Source organism: Neomonachus schauinslandi, chromosome 14 (genome assembly GCF_002201575.2).
Source record: "Neomonachus schauinslandi chromosome 14, ASM220157v2, whole genome shotgun sequence".
Classification (NCBI taxonomy): Eukaryota; Metazoa; Chordata; class Mammalia; order Carnivora; family Phocidae; genus Neomonachus; species Neomonachus schauinslandi.
In genome coordinates, this window is record NC_058416.1 from 92,188,806 (window position 1) to 92,204,056 (window position 15,251).

Consider the following 15,251-nt stretch of genomic DNA (forward strand, 5'->3'; position numbering starts at 1 on the left):
GGCAGACGCTTCACCGACTGAGCCACCCAGGCGCCCCGGGTTTTTTTTTTTTGTTTTATTCTGAAAGTCAGTGCTGATCTGGGCACAGGAGGCAGTCTGTGGAGGAACATCTCTCCTTCCCAGGTCCTATACATCTGTTCCACGTCACCTAACGTAATGGTATCCAATTGAATGGGATGTATATTATTCCAGGGATTATTGTCATTCAAGGATATATCTATGGAGTTCACCTGGGAAGAGTGGCAGTTACTGGACTCTACGCAGAAGTACCTTTACAGGGATGTGATCCTGGAGAACTACAGCCACCTGGTGTCTGTGGGTAAGTGCAGCTTCTCTGTCGATCTCAGACTGTGATTTATAAATCGCCACCCTTTTTCTTTTGTTGATCTACCCTGAGGTCTCCAAAGGGCTTCCTGGTTGTGGGCTTGAACTTCAGAGATCAAAGGCTCGTAGTCCCTATTTGGGCCTCATCTCCTCGTGTAGTCTTCCCCCAAGTGCCAGTGAGCAGTTTCATTTTGTAGTTCTGGATCCCTTAGTCCCTAGCAGCTTGGCCACATCCTTTATGATTTTCCACCAACAGGGTATCATGGTACCAAACCTGATTTAATCTTCAAGTTGGAGCAAGGAGAGGAGCCATGGATAATAAATGCCAAAGTTTCCCGTCAGAGCTGTCCAGGTGGGTGAGTGGGAACCAGGAAGATGGGGGTGTGGGCGTGAACCTCAGGCAGTGTTGTGTGGAAGCTCTGCTTTGAAGCCCCTGAACCACTGGGGCAACTCGGGAGGAGCCAAGTTAGCCAAGCTAGCTCCTCAGGAAAGGAAAGGACCATTGCTCTACCCATGTTTGGGCTTCCCTCTCTTGGGTCTGAGACGCAGGCATGCCTTCTTGTCTGCACTCTGCTCAGATGTTTTTCTGGGTTGGTTTCCTTCCTTCCTATGGTCATGGACTGCATTAGCTGTCCTCGCTTCCAGAGAGTTTCTCTCCTCTCCCTTCGTGTGACTCACGCCCTCTACTTCCCTTACGTTGACTTTCTCTCTTGCCTTCCACAGATAAATCCCTCAGTCTTCCTCGTCCTTTGCTCAGCATCACCTTCTTCAGAGAATGCATTGTTTCCTTTTCTTTCACTGTGAAATTATAGCTGTTACTTTCTTGGGCACTTTTCTGAAGGATTCTGAAACCTAGCCCCGTCTCACCTGTGTCATGAAGTGATTTTATCACCTTAACATTTCCTGGCTCCTCTTTATCCTTCCCTCTCGAGTCCTCCAGAAGGGCGTATTTCCCAAATCTGGCTGTTCTCTCACCAATATTGTAACAGCTGAAAGGCTCTTCTGCCTAAGCTTGCTTTCTCCCATGTCATAACGTCCCATGGATATCCTCATCCTCTTCCCTTCTACACTCTCGTCCCTCGTGTTAAATGCTTGTAAAGAGCCCCGGGCTTCCTCACTTTTCATTCTCAGTAGCAGAAATGGGAAGGAGCTCTTCGTCTTTGGCCTCCCCACGTTTCTTACTGCTGCTGTTGCGCTCATGGTACCATCTTAGTACTTAGTACTTAGTACAGCTGCGAATCTTAGTACTGCTTCTGTTTTTGCCGCTATTTTATCTTCATAGCTCCTGTCCCCTCAGTTGTCACCCAGACTAGATCAGTGTTCTCTCAGGCATGGGAAGCTCAAATTCTTAGCCATATTTGAGAACTCTAGTCTTCTCCTTAGCTATTCCTGCTGGATTTGTTTTCATAAGCATCCTATCACTAGTCTGAGAAAATAAACAAGTATCTTACATCCTTTGTTCAACCAGAATAAAGAATAAGGAATTTATAGTCTCAAATGACAGTTGTCTGCCATAGGACAGCAGCTCCACAGTGGCTTAATTCAGAAGCTTAGTGATGTCAGGGGTTCCTGGTGGCTCAGTCTTGATTTTGGCTCAGGTCATGACCTCAGGGTTCTAGGATCGAGCCCTGCATTGGGCTTGTGCTCAGTGCAAAGACTGCTTGAGATTCTCTCTCTCCCCCTCATGATAGATTAGTAGATGTGTACGTACATAGATGACTAACTAACTATCTAACTTAAAAAAAAAAACAAGGAGCTTGGTGATGTCAGCGATCCATCTGCCTCCCTTTTCTCACCCTGAGAGGTTATGCTTTTCTTTTCCTTTGTCCTGGTAGGTTCCTCCATGCCAGGCATCATATGCAGACACAGCAGGAGTCACTGGATAAGTCCTGTTTCTTTCCCCAAAATCCCCTTCACCAGTCCCCAGACTCTTTCTCAGAAGCCTGCCGGCATGTTTTCTTACAGCTGACATGCCAGTGCCTGAACTAGCCGTGATGTGGGGGCGGGGAGGGCTTGGTGGGGGACCACACGGACCATGTCCTCACCAGTCAGGGCTGGTGCACGGAAGAGGGGAAGTGCGTGTGGCTCTGCGGTGAGCAGTGTGAGTCCTCCCTTTGGGTGTGCCGCACATGTGCCCTTCTGTCCACCTGTGCAGCTTCAAAAATGCTAATGTTAACACGAAACATCGTCATTCCTTCCCCAAGGGAGGCAGCCTGTGTTCTCATCCTGGGCCCGAGTCCAGTTGCAAGGCCAGGATTTCTTGAGATGGGTGTGGCTGTGGCCTCACGATCTGAACGGACGTGGGCTTAAAAGATCAGCGGTCTATTCTGGACACATGCAGTGGTGGGGAAGGATCCGGAAACTAACGGAAGCTCCTCTGTGCAGAGGGGTGGATGGGGGATAGCGGTCCATCACACACTTTCCTCTTTGAGAAAAAAAATCAAAGACGACTTCTTGCTCTAGCATACTTTCCCTGTTCACTCCAGTCTTTTTGTCCTGTTGGCATAGATGAGACGATGCTTGGAGAGAATATGGTCCTGTCTGTTGGTACAGATGTGGGCGTATTTGGGACTAAAGAATCATAGGCTGTTATCAGACCAGGCTTAGGTTTCCTTCGAAACCTAACAAGTGGGGCGCCTGGGTGGCTCAGTTGGTTGAGCGTCTGCCTTCGGCCCAGGGTCCTGGGACCGAGTCCTGCATTGGGCTCCCTGCTCAGCAGTCTGCTTCTCCCTCTACTGCGCCCCCTGCTTGTCTCTCTCTCTCTCTGTCAAATAAATAAATAAATAAATAAATAAATAAATAAAATCTTAAAAAAAAAAAACCAACCCACCCAACAAGCTTCCAGTCAGTCTTTTTTTTCCGACTAATTCTGTGAAGCCAATACCAACAACCAAAAGTGGTCTGAGCATTTATTCAGGCCTGAGAAGTCTTCTAGCCATTGGTCTTGGTATTCTCACCCCTGTCCTTGAGTTTAGTGGCCCTACTTTGAGGCACAAACCATAATGCAAACTGTTCCCGCATGAGTGGGGAGAGAGGGTTTATCAGGAGGTCCTGAGGAGGCAGGAGAGCCCCTGGTGGCCCCACAGGACAGCTGTAGCAACATGATGAGGCTGTGCCCCTAAGGAGTGTGCCTTTCCTGGTGCCCTGTGGGCCTCACACTCAGCATCATGCTCCTGTTGGGCCTCATCATTGTCCGGCCACATGTGTCATCTGCACACCTTCCCTGGAAGGTCTCGTCCTTCATGGTGTTTAAGACCTTTTACATGTTGTTGACGCCTGCTTTTCTCTGAGCACTGAACTTCCGTCTGTCTGCCTACTTGCTGTCTCCTCTCCATTTGGGTATTTAGCTGAGATCTCAAGTGTAGTCAGATCCAAAACAAAGTCCTTAATTTTTCCTGCAAACATTTTCTCTCTCAGAGAGCAGCACCTCCTGTTTCTCCAGCCTAAAATCTGGAGTTCTTAAAGCCTCCCCTTCTCTCACCTTCTCCTTCACCCAGTCCTTTGGTAGATTTTCTTGGTTCTCTCCAGATGCATTCCACATTTGCTCAGCTCCAGAGTTTAGTCCAAACCACTGTGACGTCTTCCCGCACTACTACAAGGGCTTCCTCGTTTGTCTCTCAGCCCTTCACCTATTCATTTTCTACATAACAGGCAAACATCTTTTAAAAGCACAACACGAGGGGCGCCTGGGTGGCTCAGTTTGTGAAGTGTCTACCTTCGGCTCAGGTCATGATCCCCGGGTCCTGGGATTGAGTCCCACTTTGGGCTCCCTGCTCAGCGGGTAGCCTGCCCCTCCCTCTGCCTACCCCTCCCCCTGCTTGTGCTCTCTCTGTCTCTCTCCGTCTCTCTCTCTCTGACAGATAAATAAAATCTTTAATAAAAATACTCTAGAAAGCACAACACGAATCAAGGTGTCCTCTTACCTTTGGGTAAGATGAAAACTTTTTTGCCTGCCTATTTGGTTCTTGACGCACTCTGTTCACTCAGTGGGTTTTAGCTGTCCCAACCTTTTTTCAAAATATTTTTCTTTTCTTTTCTTTTTTTTTTAAACTTGTAGGCTTCACACCCAACGTGGGGCTCAAACTCATGACCCTGACGACAGGAGTCACAGGCTCCCCCGACCAAGCCAACGAGGCATCCCATTTTTTCTATTTCTTAACTGTGCCAAACAGGTGTTCCTTTCTCAAGAATTTTGTATGTGCTTTTCCGTCTGTTTGGAATGCTCTTGCCCCTAATTTTCCTATGGCTAACTGAGTCTTACTTTTAATGTCTCGTACCTATCTGAATGTTAAACCCTGGTTACTCGGTATCCTCTGAATTCACTTTTTGAATAAGCCCCTGTAATAATAACATTCAGATATAAGATAAATGGTGTTGGGTCCTAAGTGCAGGCTAAGCATCTTAAGCCTCGTGTTCTCTTTTTCTTTTTCTTTTTTTTTTTTTTTTTGAGAGAGAGAAGGAGAGCATGTGTGACCGGGGGTGGGGTGGGGGGAGAGGGAATCTCAAGCAGGCTCCCCAGTAAGCACAAGCCCAACGTGGGGCTCGATCTCATCCTGAGATCATGACCTGAGCTGAAACCAAGACTCAGTCACTCAACACACTGAGCCACCCAGGTGGCCCTAAGCTTCTATTTTAAAAACCATTTTTGATCACTGCTAATTTGCCATCCATTTCCATAATGGGATTTGGTTTAACACAGTTCCTCATGCTCCATAGCTCAGATATATGGCACATGTGGGCTTGGCCAGTATTTCTTTTGAACCGGTGTCTGAGGCCTGTTATTAAGCAAAAAACACTCATCACATGACAGTTTTATAGCTCTCTAATTCCAGATCAGCTACATTGATGATTAAAATATATATATATGTATATATATATTTATTTTTCCTAGAAGGTTGGAAAGAATGGTACCAGAAAAATCAAGATGAGTTTGAAAATATCGAGGGAAGTTATGCTTTTGGCGCATTTGGAAAACGTCATCTGAGCAGAACCCATGTTCCTTCAAGACAAAGAATCCATAAGTACAACACACATGTAAAAGGTCTGACACAAAACTCAGGTTCAACCAAAAGCTGTCTGAGAAAAAATCCTGATAAGTTCCATGGATATGAAGAATCCTATTTTCTTAAGCATCAAAGAGCTCATAGTATAGAAAAAAACTGTGTGTGTAATGAATGTGGGAAAGCTTTTCGTTGTAAGTCACAACTGATTGTCCATCTCAGAATTCATACGGGAGAGAGGCCTTACGAATGCACCAAATGTGAAAGGGCATTCAGTGCCAAGTCAAACCTTAATGCTCATCAGAGGGTGCACACGGGAGAAAAGCCCTACTCCTGCAGTGAGTGTGGGAAGGTATTCTCCTTCAGGTCACAGCTCATCGTCCATCAGGAAATTCACACAGGGGGGAAACCTTATGGCTGCAGTGAATGTGGGAAAGCCTACAGCTGGAAATCACAGCTGCTTTTACACCAGAGAAGCCACACGGGCGTGAAACCTTATGAATGTGGGGAGTGTGGGAAAGCCTTCAGTTTGAAGTCACCGTTCGTCGTACACCAGAGGACTCACACAGGAGTGAAGCCCCATAAATGCAGTGAATGTGGGAAAGCTTTTAGGAGTAAGTCCTACCTCCTGGTTCACATCAGAATGCACACAGGGGAGAAACCCTACCAGTGCAGCGATTGTGGGAAAGCCTTCAATATGAAGACACAACTTGTTGTTCACCAGGGAATCCACACGGGAAATAATCCTTATCAGTGCAGTGAATGTGGGAAAGCCTTCGGTAGGAAGGAACAGCTCACTGCACATCTGAGAGCGCATGCAGGCGAGAAGCCCTACGGATGCAGTGAGTGTGGGAAGGCTTTCAGCAGCAAATCATATCTTGTTATACATAGGAGAACGCACACCGGAGAGAGACCCTACGAATGTAGTTTCTGTGAGAGAGCCTTTTGTGGGAAATCCCAGCTCATCATACACCAGAGGACTCACTCGACGGAGAAACCCTATGAATGCAGCGAATGTGAGAAAGCCTATCCCAGGAAGGCGTCACTTCAGATACACCAGAAAACTCACTCGGGAGAAAAACCTTTTAAGTGTGGTGAATGTGGGAAGGCCTTCACTCAGAAGTCGTCCCTCAGTGAACATCAGAGAGTTCACACAGGAGAGAAGCCGTGGAAATGCTCTGAATGTGGGAAATCCTTCTGTTGGAACTCAGGGCTTCGTATACATCGAAAAACTCACAAGTGAGAAATTAGAATGAAGTAGATGTTAGGGACTTTCTCACAGACGTTGATTCTCAGGAGACTTTAGATGATAATGGAGATGGGATGCAGAAGCAGGAAGTCCTAAAAATACACTATCAATTAAGTCAGAGAGAGACCATCATATTTGGAATGAATGGGCAAAAGCTTTCAGAAATAAGTCCTATGAGTCTGTAGACAAGCACTCAAGGAATGAGGAGCAGTAACTATGAAGTGCACTAGCATCATGATAAAGATAAAATTCAGAGAATTCGTATTTAAAACTTGCCAAATTTAATAAATCAGGAAAGCATTTTCCCATACGAAATGTATGTGTGGAGAGTCACATTCCAGATTTGAAGCTGTTTTAGAGTGAAGAAAATCTCAATTTTAAATGGTGGATTTTTTCATGGTGGAGTATAAAGTTGTTTTTTATTTTAATATGTAAATAAAGCAATGGTCAGGAAAACATCAAGGAACATATTCTGAAGGTTAAGAAATATTTAGTGTGACTTTCTTGAGTAACACTGAATAGCATTTTTTAAAACTTTGGTATTTTATTTTTTAATGTAACTTGTCATGCATATATTTGGTAGTTTGTGGAATAACATCCCCTAATATTCTCCATATTAAATGCTAAATATCAGTTTTGTCTCTTTATTTCTTAGCAACTAAAGTAGTGTGGCTTTTAATAAATGGAAAGATTCTGTTCCCCAAATGAGTTTACTTACTCAGCAGTCTTTGTACGTGGGTCTGACAGTTATCATGGGGCTGCTGTGTAGGAGCAGAGAGAGAGAGATTATATTTTAGCAGTTCAGAGTGTGTTCTCCACTGATTGGCGAGAACACCCTAGTTTTCTCTGGAGGAGCACCTCTCTGGTGTGTGCATCTCCGGGTTGGTGTCTCTCAGGGCACCTGCTGCGCCAGCTACCGGTGAGCATTATGCCCATTGCCGGCTCATGGTAGCCTCGTTCCTGGATCCTGAGTCTCTGACTCAGCCTCATGTGAACCAGAAGGGACGTGTGGGACTCACTTAGTCTTGCCCCAGAATGGAGGGCCATCAATTCCTTCCTGCTGTATTGGTTTCCCGGAATAAGTCTGGGTGCTGTCCCTCTTTGAACCTGGTTTTCTGGCCTGTGTGCTTCCGCCTCTCTTCAATAAAAATGTTTTCCTGCTCACGTTAAGGAGAGTGAATTTCTATCTCATATTACTGAAGGGCTTTAATCAATAAATTGTTGCTGGGCAGTAGTGTATGTCACAAAAGAGGGCTTTTTTCCTGAGGCGAGAAGAAAATCAGGTTCTTGTTTACATTCCAATGTGGAAACTTTAGCCCATAGTACAAAGTGCTATTGCTTGTTTACACCAAGAACCTTGTGGCCCCTGATGATAAGATTCTGGGAACACTGAAGGCTATTGCCATAGAAGAGTTTTTAATTTATGAGGAAATCTGACACAGGAGATGGGATGGCTACTCTGGTCCTGTTAGCTCTTAATCACAACAGTGACAGATGTGAAGCCCTGAAAGCTCATTTCAAGGAAGAGCGTTAACGGTGACGTTGCTGAATTAAACCATCCACTTCACATGCTTGCTAATCCCTTATAGAAACATGTATCGGTATAGAAAAAGTAGTCTTTTTAGTAATTTTTTTAAAGATGTATTTATTTGTGAGAGAGAGTGAGCAGGGGGAGTGGCAGAGGGAGAGGGAGAAGCAGACTCCCAGCTGAGCAGGGAACCCAACGTGGGGCTCGATCCCAGGACCCTGAGATCATGACCTGAGCTGAAGGCAGACGCTTCATCGACTGAGCCGCCCAGGTGCCCCTAGAAAAAGTAGTCTCTTGACAGTTCATGTAGGGATACCTGACCGAAGTGTGAGGACTCAGCCTGGCAGACTCCTGAGAAACTGCGCTGGATGCTCTTCCCTCAGAAATACGTAGCTTAGACGTTGGCAGGCTACAGCTCGCAGGTCAAATACAGCTTGCTGCCTATATTTGTATGGACGGAAGCCAAGAAGTCTTTAGGTTTTTAAATGGTTGCAAAAAGACCAAAACTACTTCACCAATTGAGAAAATTATTTGAAATTCAAGTCTCAGTATCCATCAGTCAGGTTTTATTGGAACATAACCATACGTTAATTGTATTGTCTGGTGGCTTTGGCACTAACTACAATGGCAGAGTTGTGGCAGATGCTGTTGCCTACAAAACCTGCCAAGTCCTGGTGTAGAGTCCCTTCCCCTCCCTGAAGAAGTGGACCTTGCCTTGCAGGAGGAAGCTTATTCTGCCAACACCCCAGGGCTCATCGCTACCAACTCTCTGCCCCAGTCTTTTAGAAGGATCCCACTTATTGGCTTAGGTCTCACCCTAATTATCTCATTTTCACGTGATTATCTCTGTAAAGATACTATTGCTAATTAACTTCACATCCTAAGGTACTGGGGACTAAGAATCCAATACATTTTTTTCGAACGGACGTAATTCAACATGTAAGTTTGCCCTCTTGCTCCTCGCCCCCCATCCGTGTCCTTTTCATGTGCAAAATACATTCTCCCCAGCCCAACACCCCCAGAAGGCTTACTTCACCCAAGCATCAACTCCAGAATCTCTAAATACCATCTAAATCAGATGTGGGTGAGATGGGGTATGCTTCATCCTGGGGCAATATTCCTCTCCATTTGGGAATGTGTGAAACCAGACAGGTTACCTGCTTCCAAAATACAATGATTAGACAGGCATAAAGTAGACTATCTTATCCTAAAAGGGAGAAATCAGGAAAAAGGGTTGTGAGTCCCAAGCAAGTTAAAACCTAACGGCAAATTCCATTAGATTTTAAGGCCTGGGAATAATTCTCTGGCCAAATGCTCGGTCCTCTGAGACCACTGGGTGATGGCCCTGCCCCTCATCCCTGGATGGTGGACAAGCCTCTGGAATTGAAAAGGTGGCTTCACTCTCTGAGTCTAAGGAGGTGGCTCTGCCCTTGGGGTCACTCTTCCTTTGTCTTTAAGGATGACCCATGTGCCCATCTAGAGAGCTCTATTGGCCTGTTTCCAGGACAGCCAATGACTTTCTTCATTCACCTTTCTCTGTCCCCTTCAGTCCAAGTTGGTAGCATTTCTGCTGAGATGGCTGATGGATTCACAAGGCACACCCTTGTTCTCTCCAGAGCATGCTTTCTCATTTTTTGCAATATGGATAAGCTGAGAATCTTTCAAATTTTCAAAATCTAGTTCCTTTATGCTTAACAATTCATTTTTCAGTTTATCTCTGTCCTCCCAAATTGTACTATTAGCAGCAAGAAGTCAGGCCATGTCTTCAACACTCTGCTTAGAAATCTGTTCAGCTAAATGTTCCAGTTCATTATTTATAAGTTCTTTGTACGAAGCACTAGAACACAGTTTAGCCAAGTTCTCTGTCACTTTATTACAAAAATTATGTTTTCCTCCAATTTTCTTTTTTTTTTTTTTTAAAGATTTTATTTATCTATTTGACTGAGAGAGGCACAGTGAGAGAGGGAACACAAGCAGGGGGAGTGGGAGAGGGAGAAGTAGGCTTCCCGCCGAGCAGGGAGCCCGACGCAGGGCTCCATCCCAGGACCCTGGGATCATGACCTGAGCAGAAGGCAGACGCCTAATGACTGAGCCACCCAGGGGCCCCCAATTTTCTTTTTTTTAAGAACTACTTTTTGAAGATTTTATTTATTTATATGTCAGAGAGAGAGAGCAAGCACAAGCAGCGGGGAGTGGGAGAGGGAGAAGCAGGCTTCGCACTGAGCAGGGAGCCCAATGCGGGGCTCAATCCCAGGACTCCGGGATCATGACCTGAGCTGAAGGCAGACGCCTAACGACTGAGCCACCCAGGCGCCCCTAAATAAATAAAATATTTTTTAAAAAATGATTATCTCTGTAGACTCTCTCTCTAAATAAGGTCACGGTCTGAGGTGTGTGGTCAGGATTCCAACATATCTCTTCTGCGGGGATACAATTCAACCCATAACAATCAACAAAGAAATAGACAGCTTGAACAACACTATAAACCTTGACCTAACACATACATGGAGCACTCCACCCAACTACAGCAGAATATACATTATTCTCAAGTGCACAGGGAATATTATACAGTATAGATCAAGTGCCAGGTCATAGAACAAACCTCAAAAATTTAATGATGGAGTCTTGTCAAAAGAACACTGCAACCAGCTTAACACTGGCCTAATCTGGAACAGTTAGAGCATTCAAATAAATAATGATAGCAGGTTATAACCAAAAGAATAAAATAAGTCCATGGATCCATATTGATATAAATATGCAAATGTATAAACAAGTAGGAGAGAAGGGAAAACTTATTTCTTTAAAGTAAAATATCACTTAATACATAAGAAATGACATAATTAGGGGCGCCTGGGTGGCTCAGTCGTTAAGCGTCTGCCTTCGGCTCAGGTCATGATCCCAGGGTCCTGGGATCGAGCCCCGCATCGGGCTCCCTGCTCGGCGGGGAAGCCTGCTTCTCCCTCTCCCACTCCCCTGCTTGTGTTCCCTCTCTTGCAGTCTCTCTCTCTCTGTCAAATAAATAAATAAAATCTTTAAAAAAAAATGACATAATTAGAAAACTCAACCCTTGGTGGCCAGCACAGTAATATTTGTCTTAGACAAGAATCATCCATGAATGCAAAAATTAGGTGGGTGAAAGTCTTAAAACCTCTGCCCACGAGATACTTATTAATTACAATTGGAAAAATAAGAATTTTACAAAAGAGAAATCTGACATTTACCACCTTAATTAAGCAATCAAAATGAATATTGCTATTATTGGCACAAATAAATATGGAACTCGATATGGATCTCTGAGAAAGACACATCACTTGTGTAGTATTCCTGCCAAAAATGCGTAACCTGAATCTAAATCCTGAGGAGGGCGCCTGGATGGCTCAGTCGTTAAGCGTCTGCCTTCGGCTCAGGTCATGATCCCAGGGTCCTGGGATCGAGCCCCGCATCGGGCTCCCTGCTCCGCGGGAAGCCTGCTTCTCCCTCTCCCACTCCCCCTGCTCGTGTTCCCTCTCTCGCTGTGTCTCTCTCTCTCAAATAAATAAAATCTTTTAAAAAAATAAATAAATCTTGAGGAAACACCTAACAAACCCAGGTTAGAGTCATTCAGCATGAAAATGGCAACACTTTTAAATATGTTGAGGTCAGGAAAGACTGAAAGACTGGTCCAGTTTAAAGGTAACTAAAGAGGGACACCTGGCTGGCTCAGTCAGGGGAACATGCGGCTCTTGATCTTGGAGTCGTGAGTCGAGCCCCATGTGTGGACTAGAGTTTACCTAAAATTTAAAAATTTTTTTTTAAATTTAGAGGTAACTAAAGATACATGAAATCGGATATTGAATCCCAGTTTTGCTTCTTGGACTTTATGGGAACTACTGATGGAATTTGAATCAGTTCTGTGTATTTGATAAACAGTACTGCATTTAGGTTCATTTCCTCAATTTGATAACTTACTGTGGTTAGTTAATGGAATGACCCTCTTGTAGACACTGCAGTGTTCATAGTGTTAGAGGAATTATGTCTGCAACTCATGTTCTACCTTTCAAGAGAAGTATTTTCTTTTATGGAGAAAGCAGACATGGTAAAATATTAACACCTGGGGAATGTAGGTAAAGTATATTTAGGAATCTTCCCTATCCTGTAAATTCTGTAATTCTGTGATTTTTTTCAACTTTTCATCAGTATCAAATCATTTCTAAATAGATGAAAAAAATGAATTTAGCAAAGTGATCAGATGTCAGGTCAATATATCCAAATCAATTCTATTTCTACATACAAGAAAAGCTTTGCGAAATGGAATTTAATAAAATGAATCTATTTTCAAAAGTATCAAAATACTAAATGTAAAAAAAAAATCTTGTGCTGTGGGAACTGTTCAGTATCATGTACTGATACTGAAGAGTTGTTCAGTTGTTGTTGATACATGAACCTACACAGGTGATAAAACTGAATAGAACTTCATACATGAACATGAGTGTAAGTGAAACTGGAGAAATCTGAGTATGTATTATGGGCTGTATTAAGGTCAATATTCTGGCTGTGATGTACTGTAGTTTTGCAAAATGTTAACATTGGGGTAAACTGGGCAAAGTATAAGGATCTCTTTCTATTATTTTTTACACTACAGGTGAATTTATAATTATCTCAATAGAAGTTTCAATTAAAACAAATCTAATAAAGATGTAAAAGGGAAATGAATAAGCTATTATATAGAGTCAATGGAATATTATGTTCTGTGACATAAATTGCAACTGAATAAACCATATGTTCAAGCCCTAGGGATATAATATCATTGTTAGAGGCCAAAATAAAGTGAAATGGAATTACGTATTATTTAGACAGGCATGTATCTGTGACAAAATGATGAAAACAGAAGCAAGAAAATGATAACCAAAATATTCAGGATGACGTCTGCTTCTGTGGAGGGGCAGCAAATAGAAGCTGCAAATTATTTGTAATTTCCTGTTTCTCAGACTGGGTGACAGATTCATGAACATTCATGAGAAAGTACTTGTAACTAATGTGAGATGAAAGGAGGACATAAATACAGACAATTTAGGTTTTGAAAAATTATAGGAGAATACTAAGGATAACCATGTACCACTAAATATGAAAGGTTAGATTAAATTTCTCAATTTTCAGGGCGCCTGGGCGGCTCAGTCGTTAAGCATCTGCCTTCGGCTCAGGTCATGATCTCAGGGTCCTGGGATCAAGCTCCCCACTGGGCTCCCTGCTCGGCGGGAAGCCTGCTTCTCCCTCTCCCACTCCCCCTGCTTGTGTTCCCTCTCTCGCTGTGTCTCTCTCTGTCAAATAAATAAAATCTTTTAAAAAAAATAATAAAAATAAAAATAAATTAGGAAGAGTCGGGGCGCCTGGGTGGCTCAGTCGTTAAGCGTCTGCCTTCGGCTCAGGTCATGATCCCAGGGTCCTGGGATCGAGCCCGCATCGGGCTCCCTGCTCAACGGGGAGCCTGCTTCTCCCTCTGCCTCTGCTGTTTCCCTTGCTTCTGCTCTCTCTGTTTCTGTCAAATAAATAAATAAAATCTTTTTAAAAAATTCTCAATTTTCTTGCAAATTATACACGACCAAAATGGACCAAGCAGAAAAAGCAAGACTGAATAAATCAGTAACAAATATGGAAATTGAATTGTAGTCAGAAATTTCCCTCAAGAAATGTAGCAAGTTTAGATTACTGAACAGTAAAATTTTACCAAACATTAAAGGACTTGATCATCATTATGTTATACAAGCAGTATTGGAAATTTTTAAAAGGATAGATAACTCCCAAATTCATTTTACAATCCTAGTATAAACTTCATACCAAATCTGGATAGAGACTATAGAAAAACAATGATTATAGACCAAATAGATGAAAGTTTTCTGGGTAAAATGGAATCTAGGTTACGTTCCCCACACATTTGTATATGTCCGTTTAGGTTGAACTATATGAAATTACCGATAATGGGCCATTTTTGACATATATGGTGGATTTTTCTTTCCAAAGATGGCTGTAGCCAAGAGCCAGCCCTTTTTACCTCCTTTCCACAATGTGGCTGTACCACTCCTCCCACTGGGTCCCATTTGCTGATGGTCCCTGGTAGCAGCAGAATGTGGTGGTGGGCTGCTGCGCGCCCCTTACACACACACACGCACGCACACGTGCCTGTGGACACATGCACACATGCACGGACACACACGTGCATGCGCTCACATATACATGCACACACGTGTGGACACACGTGCACGTGCGCACATATACATGCACGCGTGCGGACACACGTGCATGCGCGCATATACATGCACACACATGCGGACACACGTGCACGTGCGCACATATACACGCACGCGTGCGGACACACGTGCACGTGCGCACATATACACGCACGCGTGCGGACACACGTGCACATATACATGCACACGCGTGCGGACACACGTGCGTGCGCGCACATATACGCGCACGCGTGCGGACACACGTGCGTGCGCGCATATACATGCACACACGTGCAGACACACGTGCTACACGCGGGCACACACGCGCACACACATGCGCGCACGCACACACACACACACCGTAAGTTAAAAAAAAAAAAAGGCAATGCAGCTTCTGCTGTCTTGGCTGGAGTACTTGCTCTGAAGCTCTCAGGCTGCCATGTGGCCAGTCCCTCAGGCTGTGGTGCTGGGGGGAGCCTCTGAGAGTCCACGCCGAGACACTACATAGGTTCTGAGGCTACATGAAGAGAAAGAGATGCCCATCCACCTCCCCATATACTCCAGTGCCACCTTCCCAGCTGCAGCCACCAAACGGACAGCATTGCGTGAGACGTCCTGAACCCCAAGTGCCCAGCCACACCTTTCCTGAAATCCTGACCAACAGAACCGTGAGAGCATCTTTGTTGTTATGTATGCTAAGATTTTGGGGTGACATTTTAGGCAGCAGTTGTGATTGGAATAGAAATTTGGCCTGGGGGGCGCCTGGGTGGCTCAATTGGTCGAGCGACTGCCTTCGGCTCAGGTCATGATCCCGGAGTCCCTGGATGGAGTCCCGCATCGGGCTCCCTGCTCGGCGGGGAGCCTGCTTCTCCCTCTGGCCCTCCCCCCCTCATGTCCTCTCTCTCTCATTCTCTCTCCGTCAAATAAATAAATAAAATCTTAAAAAA

At 44.5% G+C, this 15,251-nt stretch overlaps 1 protein-coding gene across 1 annotated transcript; it reads left to right on the forward strand.

Moving 5' to 3' along the window:
• Positions 1–219: 219 nt before the first annotated feature.
• LOC123323175 (zinc finger protein 26) lies at positions 220–6,850 on the forward strand. The gene is made up of 3 exons (XM_044921047.1): positions 220–319; positions 581–676; positions 5,216–6,850. The coding sequence occupies exons 1-3, from the start codon at positions 220–222 to the stop codon at positions 6,565–6,567; spliced, it is 1,548 nt and encodes a 515-aa protein (XP_044776982.1). The 3' UTR covers positions 6,568–6,850.
• Positions 6,851–15,251: the final 8,401 nt, after the last annotated feature.

Coding starts and splice junctions, on each gene's coding strand:
- LOC123323175 (XM_044921047.1), top strand. CDS start 220: ATGGAGTTCACCTGGGAAGAGTGGCAGTTACTGGACTCTACGCAGAAG. Junction 320..580: donor CAGCCACCTGGTGTCTGTGG/GTAAGTGCAGCT, acceptor TTCCACCAACAG/GGTATCATGGTACCAAACCT. Junction 677..5,215: donor TTCCCGTCAGAGCTGTCCAG/GTGGGTGAGTGG, acceptor TATTTTTCCTAG/AAGGTTGGAAAGAATGGTAC.